The sequence below is a fragment of the Rhododendron vialii genome, chromosome 1a (genome assembly GCF_030253575.1).
Source record: "Rhododendron vialii isolate Sample 1 chromosome 1a, ASM3025357v1".
In the NCBI taxonomy this organism is placed as follows: domain Eukaryota; kingdom Viridiplantae; phylum Streptophyta; class Magnoliopsida; order Ericales; family Ericaceae; genus Rhododendron; species Rhododendron vialii.
The window spans coordinates 18,324,621-18,335,283 of NC_080557.1; the positions used below are offsets into that span (position 1 = coordinate 18,324,621).

A 10,663-nucleotide genomic window follows, 5' to 3' on the forward strand; every position below is an offset into this window, starting at 1 on the left:
TCAATGGCATCCGAGGTGTGTAGGGTACTTGATCCGAGCACTCATTTTTCGTGAATATTTGTATATACTTGTATATACACGAAAAAGGGGTGCTCGGATCAAGTACCCTACACATCTCGGATGCCATTGATTCTCGCGTTGGCCCACTCGGTTTTATTTTTTAAAATTTTTGGACGGCTCGGATCGGCCGTCCAATGGCCGTCGGTGCATTTTCCCTACGGTACCGTCGGTACCAATAGCAGTACTCTTATTTCAGACCGTATCGTCCAAATTCAAATAAATGTGTTTCAAATTCAAATAAATGTGTTCGATCGACGACAGTCAGTCAATCAATCCAATCCATTATTCTCATATCCCAGCAACCAAAAGTACTACACACAAATTCAAAGGAATGATAATATATATATATAATGGGCTCTACTCTTAGAAAAATACTATCAGTAGCCCCAAGTCTATGAAGTGTTGGACGGCAGCCCTAATCTATGTTCGGAACTTGGATTTGCCAAGGAAAATAAGACTATTAAGAGAGAGAGAGAGAGAGAGAGAGAGAGAGAGAGAATAATTGCTTGGTTAATTTTGGGTCTCAAATGACGTATGCTATTATGCCCTTGGTCCGTTTAATCTTTGTACTCATTTTTAAAGAATAATAAAATTTCCCCAAAAAAGCACAACTAGTTTCGTTTTCGTCTTCGTTTTCTTTTCATATAATTTCTCTAAAATCTCAACAAATCCTACATCATTTAAGGAGTGAATGAAGTAAGCCTTGCATTATTAGTTTTGTTTTTTTCCTTAGCTAGCACGAATTTCTCACTACTATGAAAAACTCTCACTTGGACTTGGCTTCTACATTAGAAAACTTCATTTTTCGAATTTCAATTCTCAAAACTTCATTTTTCCTAGCTACTTGGGTCCCCCCCTTATTATTGAGAATTCTTTCACGTCACTTTTTCCTCTAGTCAAGTACTCACTCTCTCTCTCTCTCTCTCTCTCTCTCTCATGGGCTCCACTCCAGTTGGCACAGTTGGCATCTTGTGGTCCTCCTTATGTGAGAGATTAGGGTTCGAGCCTCATCGTGCATGGGCGTTTAGAATTTAGGGTTATGAATAATCTCTGACCAGAGACGGAACCAGGATGTTGAGCCTCATCCTGTATGGGTGTTTATAATTCAAGGTTATGAATAACCTCTGACCAGGAACGGAACCAGGATGTTGTAAATGTGGGGGACGAACTATGAGCAACAAGATATTGAAATTTCAAGCTTCGGAAATCTAATAATTTGTTTGGTTTAAGTTTGGAGGGAGGTTTTTTAGATAATGAGTGGAAAGGGACAGAAAGAAAAATGAGATTAATAATGGAAGAAAAATTTATGAGAGATTGTATGCATAGAGAGAAATTGAGTTTTGGAACCCAAAACGAATGCATGCTTAAAGTATTTAAATGTCTAAACAATACTCTATATAAAATACAATATCTAGGTATTCTTAACAAATAAAAAATAACTAATATTAAAATATATATATTTCAAAATAAAATCCGAAACATATGCCCCAACATACATTGTCTCTACCTCTAACCACTATGGACTTACCTATTAACTCCCCATTAACTTCTGTTGATGTATGTAATATTGACCAAAAAAAATACCCTATCTCCCTCTCTCTCCCCTCTTCCTCTCTCTCTCCCTCGTGAAAAGCTTGATAACCGGTATCCGAACCCTACATATTTTTTTCTTGGCTAAAAAGGCATAATGGTGATGAATATATACGACAGTGAACAAATGATTAAGAAATAAATTGCGATAAGCGACAAATAGCAGAAAAATAGAACACAAGAAACATAAGGGTAGAGGAATCATTGAGAAATAATTTTCGATACGCAACAAATAGTAGAAAAATAAAACACATGAAACATGAAGCATAAAGGTAGAGAGAAGAAATTAAGAAAACCCATGCGAACATAAGGAAGCTTTTCTATGTCCTAAATTTTTGTCCCTATAACTTTCACTAGATTTTCTGAGGATATTGGGATCGAAATGTTCTTGTTTTCATGTTGTTGGACTGTCGTGTCGAGAAGTTTTTGGGTGCTGGGCAAGTACAACATACGTGGTACCCGTTGACAATCCCAGCTATTCAAAATACGTTTGGACGGTTGATCCAGATTTTAGAGAAGGAAAAGAGGAGAGAAAATGGTAGGGTGAGAGGAGAGAGAGAATAAATTTGAGCCCTCCAAAACACGTTCGGACAAATGGGATCGCTGGCAGATATCGCCGTGTGGTACCCGATAAGCACCCAAAAATTTCTCCGTCTCTTTTTAAAATCTAGACAATGAAAAGTCACGTCATGATTGGAAATTTATGTTCCTTCCTCTCTATTTGAGTAGTCTACAAACTAATCAGATTAAAGCAGAGGAATAAATTAAAAAATAAATTGTGTGCAGGCAATGTTTCTTTCTTTCATTTTTCTGATGAGGGTGTCGGATTTGCAGAGCCGGTCCTTATTTTTTCGAGGCTTAAAACGAAAACTAAAAATGGAGCCTTTTTGGTTGAACTATAATTTTTTTTTGGATAAGTTTGGTTGGACTAGAATAATGCATAGACAAGTATAAGGAGTCCTTACAGTTCAAAATTTTTTACAAGCCTAAAGCGGTCACAATACAATCTTTAGCTCGCAGCTGGCTCTGCGGCTTTGCCTTCATTAATCCACGGGCTTTGCCTTCATTAATCCGTGGATACAAAATGTATCTCGTCCCATATGTCCCAGATAATTACCGGTTCTATGTCTTGAAGTATCCACAAGGTATTAAAGGATTTTTGCCTCCTGTGATTCAAGACCATCATCTTCTTCCTTTTTTTTTTTAAATAAAGAAATGATTTTATTAACCTCCGAAATCGAGAATACAAAGATTAAATGGACCACATGCATAGCAGCATCACAATCTCGTTCTTTGATGGGTGGGGTGGTCTAATTGGTTAGCTTCTTATCAATCTCGGGTAGTTTTTTTTCCCTCTTCAAGTCCTTGCGGCTTATGATCATTAGTGTGAGGGGATGCCTTTGTTGGTATGCTCTTGCTCGTTGAGATTTCTTGCTTTTGAATCCTTCTAATCTTGGTTATTTGTTTTTAAAGATTAACAAAATTCATTTTCTTTTATTTTTTTGGCTCTTGAAAAAAAAAGCATCACAACCAGAAGAAAGCATCTCAACAAAGCTGGGGAACTTGAGCCACTTGACAAATCATATGCCACCCTGAACCCGAAGTGAACTAAACGGATGGCAAGACCATGACATCTTATCTGGAAGTGAAAAAAAAAAAAAAAAAAACGTGATAGGCAATACAGTGTGTCCCAGATTAATTACTTGAACACAACTCGAACTAATTATTAGATTTCTCCTGTTGATTTTTTTAACTTCCTTTGACAGGCAATCACTTATGCAGCATCTCAGTGTATGAATATCCACAATTACTCCATGGACAACACTTAAAAAAAATAAGAATAGCCTCGATGCGAAAATGAAAAAATAAGATTACGAAATTTTCATTGAAAAAAAAAAAAAACCAGAGAGAGGATATATATATATATATACGAACTTATGAAGAACAGGTCAGAAACATGGCTTACATATTCTTTTGTACATAAGATGGATACAATCTCAAAAAAATAAAACTCGTCCGTTGTGCAACTATTACGTAGATGGATTATGTCATGATCATAAGAGTATGTATACAAGCAAAAAAACAGAGAGAGAGAGAGAGAGAGAGAGAGAGAGAGAGAGAGAGAGCAAATCCAAACCTTTAACACAAACAATATCTAAACTTGCTTATCAAAAAAAAAAAAAAACAATATCTAAACTCTAAGCAATCTCATGAAACAAGGGGTGATCCTCAAGAAGAACTTCAGGCCAAAATGAAGAGGTCCCACCTTCATAGCTTGAAGTTCTACAAGCATCCCCCATGTAATTGTTACTGGAAGTCTCCGTGAACGGAGGAACCGCGGCCCCCGACTGCTGTTGCGGAGGAGGAGATGGAGAAGCGGTTGAAGGAATATTCCATACAGAAGTAGGTGAAGAGTTCTCACCAAACATGTCCTTGTTCATCATAGGTGTTTGGTACTGGCAAGGAACTTGTAAATCAGGCATATGATCAAAAGGGATTGATTCATGATCAAGATTTCCAAACTGGGATGTGCTCAGAATCTGGCCATCTTTCATTGAAGAGAGAGAATTCAAGAGGTTATCATAAGTGATTTGATCAATGTTGTTGTTGTTTGGGAGATTGTTTGGTGCCATGGAATTTGGTGGTTGAGGTTGAAGGAGGTATTGGAGGTATTGAAGTTTGGCCATTTGAGCAGCTTCTGTCTGCAACCTCATTGCTTGTTCTTCCCACGTGTGGGTTTCAATCAGCTCTTTGAGGTTAGCCAGAGCTATGAGGTGAGGGAGGCTCGAGAAGATGTCGGTTCGCGGGCGGTGAGTCATCGGATCGATACCCATCTGAATCAGCTTCTTCTTTAGGTGAGTGTTCCAGAAGTTCTTGATCTCATTGTCTGTTCTTCCGGAAAGGTGGGTGGCAATTGCAGACCACCTTTTTATTTAAAAAAAAGAAAAGATGGGAAAAAAGTAAAAGTGAGTAGTTATTCAACGTAAAAAATGGTGTGATATATGATTAAAAAAGAAAAAACCACAAACAAAAAATTGTACCTTATATTTGGCAAAGTTTGGATTTTGTCACATCAAAATAAAGGACCAGCGCTTGGGTTTGGGGGTGTTTTAAGGTTTTGTTAGTCTTTGACTAGCGCTTGGGTCTCGGGTAGTTATTCAACGTAAAAAATGGTGTGATATATGATTAAAAAAGAAAAAACCACAAACAAAAAATTGTACCTAATATTTGGCAAAGTTTGGATTTTGTCACATCAAAATAAAGGACCAGCGCTTGGGTTTGGGGGTGTTTTAAGGTTTTGTTAGTCTTTGACTAGCGCTTGGGTCTCGGGTACCTATGGAGATTAAGTAATTTTAATTTTCTTGTACCCTTGTCCTTTCAATCGCTGTAATTTTTGAATTTGGTGATTAATAAAAAATTTTGCTGATAAAAAAAATAAATAAAACAAAAATAAAGGACCAATGGGTATTCCTCAAAAGTTCAAAAATCTCGTAACATGTGTGTGTGTCAAATAAAAATCTCATTTTTTTTAAAAAAAAATCTGTCAAAAAAATGAAAAGATGTTTTCCTTTTTGTTGCTAGAGATGGCACGGGCCATAAAAAGTGAAGGAAAATTCTAAAATCAGCCCAATGGGCTGAAAATAGTGAGTGTGTATTAAAGGGTATAAAAAGTACACAGAAATACGTGTTTTTTTCGTTTTCTAGTGTATTTATCGTCAGCTCAGTGGGCTGACAATAACAAGACCGAAAAGTGAATGAATGGATCAAAATTTTAGAAGTGATATATGCCACGTCTCACAAAATAATTTAAATCCATATACTTCTTTTTTTTGCTAAAGTAAATCCATAAACTTGTTAATTTTTGATGGTTGGTTTCTGTAAAGTTATCGAGGATTTTAAGAAAAAGCAAAATAATTTAAATCCATATACTTCTTTTTTTTGCTAAAGTAAATCCATAAACTTGTTAATTTTTGATGGTTGGTTTCTGTAAAGTTATCGAGGATTTTAAGAAAAAGAAGAAGAAGAAAATCTAGATCATTACTTGTTGCCGAGGATGGAGTGGAGATTGAGAATTTTTTGCTCTTCCTCTTGTGAAAACTTCCCTCTCTTTATATCAGGCCTCAGATAATTTGTCCACCTCAACCTGCAACTCTTCCCGCATCTATTAAGGCCTGCCAAATGAATCAACGATAAGCATATACAAAGAGAGATTAATACTTTCTGAATCATTTACCCGAAAACCAATTATCATTAGTAGAGGCCTCTCTATAATATATGGAGCGATGTGAGACAAGTCTCTAGAAAGGAGAGAGAGATATCAGACTTTCTTGTCATTTGAGAAACAATGGGCAATAGGTGAAGAGGCCTTTACAGAGAGAGAGAGAGAGAGAGAGAGAGAGAGAGAGACCTGCTAGTTTAGGGAGGGCTCTCCAGCTGCCATGGCCATTTTTCTGGATGTATTTGACAAGTTTCTGGTCTTCTTCTGGAGTCCAGGGGCCTTTCTTGAGTCCACTCTCATCACAACAAGGAGACCTTCCCATTTCTCTCTCTCTCTCTCTCTCTCTCTCTCTCTCTCTTCCCGTTGGTTTGGCTACCTCCACCAGCACTACCAAAGTCTCAAGGCTTTTACTATATATGTACACTCACGCATTTTCCTCTCTGTCCTCTTATTGTATATATACTCCATTTTACATAAAATAATGGTTGCTGACGTGTGGTGCCTCCCATGTAGACCAATAAATACCCTTTTTTTCATATTGAAATGACTGATCTATCCCTCTATATCACTTGATATGTACTCTCTCCATCCCAATTTAAGTGTACGGAAAATCTTGCTATTTAAGAATTCAAAAATTTTGCTCTAAACTTTCAAAATTAACCTTAAAAATTGTGAAGTTGATTATATGCATTGAAATCGCTTATATCTTTTAATATAGATCTCAAAAACATGTAATATGAATTTTGTTTGATAGATCTCAATTAGTTTTATTATTCAAAGTTTTCAAAATCATAAAAAATATTATAAATTGAAAGATATTTTCAATCTACAAATGAAACGAATTTAAAAAGTTGTCAAATCAATTAGGAAGAAAATGTTGCTTTTTAGGGGTAAAATTGAAAGTTTGGCATACTTTGATGGTTATTTTTAAAAAGTGGACTTTTATTTTGGAACATCCCATATGAACACTTAAATTAGGACGGATGGAGCATATTCATACGTACCCTCAAAGTATAGTTTAGAAGTGTACAAAGAAAATTTTATGTGATATATGGAGTTGTGCCATCGAAGGTAGTGGAAATGTTTGATTTTAATTATTTTATCTAAAGAAATGGTTGATTTGAAATTATAATTTTTAGTTTATTTTAAAAATTCACAATCCACACCCCACGATAACAGATCAGCAAAAAGGCTGCACGATGATAGGATCCAAAAAGTGGTCACACGTGACCGACCTCAAACGCGGCTGCACGTGAGGAGGAATGTTAAAGAAATAAAATTCCACATTTTAAACTTTACACCTATCTCAAAATCAATTGTCAATAAGTGAAAATGTTCCAAATGTTATTAAGTGATCACTAATTATACTCCTAAGTAATGTGAGACTCTATTTTCTTAACATTCCCGTCACGTGCAGCTGTGTTTGAGATGTGTCACGTGTAGCCACTTTTTGAGTTCTATATATCATCGTGTAGCCTTTTGCTGGTTTGTCATCGTGGAGTATGCATTGTGAATCTCAGTCAAGCCTTGATCACTAGGCCAACACTTAGGGTATCGAAACATTTTTGTTTGTAGGGCCCGGAATGCCCGCATAAATTTGGTTTCATAATATCACTTCTTGCGACCGCTCTAAAAATAGACTTATAAGTGCGATATCAAAAGCCATAAAGATTTAATTGAAGCATTCTCTAACACCAATTGATTTTAAGAAAGATAGTGGAAAAGTAGTTCAACAAGTGGAATCACAGCTAGAAAGTCATGGGTTTGAGTCGTGCATGGGAGCGTCATCGTAAGGGAGGTTGGGTCTAGAAAGCCTCCATGAATTTGGTTACACAATGTTACTCTCTGCAACCGCTCTAAAAACAGACTTGCGAGTGTAATATCGAATGTCACAAAAAACTTAATTAAAGTCTGCCCTAATAATAATTTGTTTTAGGAGAAATTGTGAAAAAACAGTTCGACATTGCCGTTCAAAGCTTATACACTGCAAAAGATACTTATGCATGAGAAATGACCATCCCATTCTCTCTCTCTCTCTTTATGCATGAGAAATGACCATCCCATTCTCTCTCTCTCTCTCTCTCTCTCTCTCTCCCAATAAACCATGTTCGAACCAAAATGAAGGGATGGTACGTGACAAAGGGGAAAAAGAAAAGAAATGAGATTGGAGATCATATAAACCACCACCGATAGGTATCGAAGAAAAACATTGTTTTCATCACAGAGTAATCAAAGGATTTTGCGTACGCTAATAGATATTGTGATTGAGACGTACGGACAGGAAGCCATGAGCGATGTGATGTTGACCCCCGTTTGACCATTGAGGGGATCTAGAGCTTGTTAGATCGATCGGTGAGGTTGGTGCAGCAAACGCCTTTCATAATTTCCATCACCTTTCAAACCCCATATATATATCCCTGTTCTTTTTCCTTCAAACAACAATTAATTGGCCTGAATTTGGCAGAACTTATATCCCGTTCTACTAAGATTTTTATTTTTTAAGTACTTAATTTTTTATTTACAAGACATGTCATTTTCTCAAAATACATCTTTAATTTAAAAAAAAAACAAGTACTAATTTGAATTAGTGGAACACGCCCTTATTATTCTGGTTCATTGATTTTTAATGGTTTAGTTTTTTCTTTTTAGTTTGTTTTCCCCTATTAAAAAGTAAAAAAAAAAATATGGCAAAAATAGTTAAAAGGTTTACTAAAAAAAAACAATAAAATTATTTTGCTTTTGTGGACTTTAATGCATATTTTTCATTTTTCTGAGTTATATCTCAAGACGAATAAACAATCTAAAAAAATTTAAATCAAAACTAAAAAAAATTATGAATAACAAAAATAAGTCAAAATAAATAAGTTAGGTCAAACTTTCCCCGCATATTTTGGGTGACTTGGAGCTTTCAAACTTTGAAGTTTGGTTTTAGCGGCCAAAAGACAGAGAATGGAAATTGGTATCAAGGGATCTAGACATTGGTATTTTGGTTCTTGATATAGCTATGGAAAGGTAAGAGCTTGGGTGGTGGCAGCTTGATGACGGTGGCTGTTGTATTGTTGTGGCGGCGGTGGATGTTGCACTTTGTCAGGGCTAGTTTTGGTTCTAAGCTAGGTGTGGCCCAATTTTTTGGGCTGAGCCATTCGAGGTGTGGGTCAGGCCTATATGCTTTTAGGATTTTATTTTTTGGGGCCTGGCCTGGCCCATTTGGGTGTGTTTGGGCTTTGCCCCAACATTTTATTTTATTTTATTTTTTTATCTAACCTTTGGTTGGATTCTCCTTCTCCTCTCCTATCTTGATGTACCATTTGTCAAGATTTCTGAATAAAACTTTTTTTTGCTGATAAAAAAAAAATGACTAACCTTTTACGCTGATCATAGGTTTAGTGGGATCCGCCGAAGTACATGAATCTCGCACAAATAGCGATGCACACCTAATTAGAGTCACTTTGATAATTGGAAGGTTAGGTTATGCACCAAAAACAGAGAATAAATATTTAAATATTTCATTTCATTTAAAGGTTTATTTAGTGCTCTTGGAGCATCTCTAACGCCAAAAGTGACCACACATTTGTGTGAGGTTTATGCATTTGATGATACGCATAACCCTCCCATCTTATACTCTATTGTCTGCTTTGGCCACCTAAAGCTTTTGACTTCTGAGTACTCCACTCATCTCTTTGCATTGCACAGAACAAGCACACTTAACTGCAAAATTTCAAAGGGCTATAGTGCTCTGATGGCTTTAAAAGGTTTTGTATAAAATAAAAGGTATGATTATTTTATATATGCTGAACTTTTTATTCGCCAAGCGATATGGTCGAGACTTGTGACAATCCATCCGAATGTCTATTAGGACTGTCTAACGGAGCCCGGTCTCGTAGCTGGCACAATATATAGCCAGGCTAGGGTCTCACACTGGGATTGGGAAATCCTGTAGTGCAACACCTTGTAGGGCGCAGACGGACCGTCAATTTCGGTAATGAATGGTTGAGATATGGTTTTTAATTTTTACTAGTAAGAAATAATTTTTGCCGGTCAAAATTAATTTTTAATCTGGACCATTGATTGATGAGATCGACGGCTGTGCGCTGCACTACAATTCTTATAGGGCGCTCCGCCCTATAGGATTACTAGGTCCCACAAACTGTGCTTCAAATTAATGATCAATGACCGTAAAGGAGCATGCTACGTACAAAGAAATGTTATCCGATCATAAATAGTGTATTCCAGGTTATTTCCGAATAACATTTTTTTATACATAGCACTTTTGAACCGTAAATGGTTAGGTCATACGCGAGTACAGAATAATTTCTCTTTGTTTCACCCCAGAGAACGCATCAACACATCAATGGCGTTCGTCAATGCCTTTTTGTCCTCTAACGCTTTGTCCTTGAGAGAGAGAGAGAGAGAGAGAGAGAGAGAGAGAGAGAGTACTCCTAGTAAGAGTATTACCTAAGAATAATGACCTGATTTTGATTTTCACACAATGTTGGAAAGGTTAATTGAAGACGCAATTATAAAATTCAGGCACAATAGCAAGAAACGATTATGTATATGTTACTGCAATATCCCAATCATTTGTGGCGAAAGGGTCATTTTTCATTTTCTTAAGAGCATAGCAATTTATCAGAGCGGGGCTCATTCCATTTCTCATTGAAATATAATACCTTCCACCATAACAGACCAAACAAAAAAATTGCGTTATGATAAATTTCAAATAAGGTTGGATGTGACACCTCAAACATGATTGTACATGAAAGGGGTGTTAAAAAATATAATTCGTATTAGTTG

At 36.3% G+C, this 10,663-nt stretch overlaps 1 protein-coding gene across 1 annotated transcript; it reads right to left on the minus strand.

Moving 5' to 3' along the window:
• Nucleotides 1-3,772: 3,772 nt before the first annotated feature.
• LOC131318177 (transcription factor MYB93-like) lies at nucleotides 3,773-6,293 on the minus strand. The gene is made up of 3 exons (XM_058347997.1): nucleotides 6,059-6,293; nucleotides 5,693-5,822; nucleotides 3,773-4,575 (listed from the first exon to the last, which is right to left on the minus strand). The coding sequence occupies exons 1-3, from the start codon at nucleotides 6,189-6,191 to the stop codon at nucleotides 3,849-3,851; spliced, it is 990 nt and encodes a 329-aa protein (XP_058203980.1). The 5' UTR covers nucleotides 6,192-6,293; the 3' UTR covers nucleotides 3,773-3,848.
• Between the last annotated feature and the right edge of the window lie 4,370 nt (nucleotides 6,294-10,663).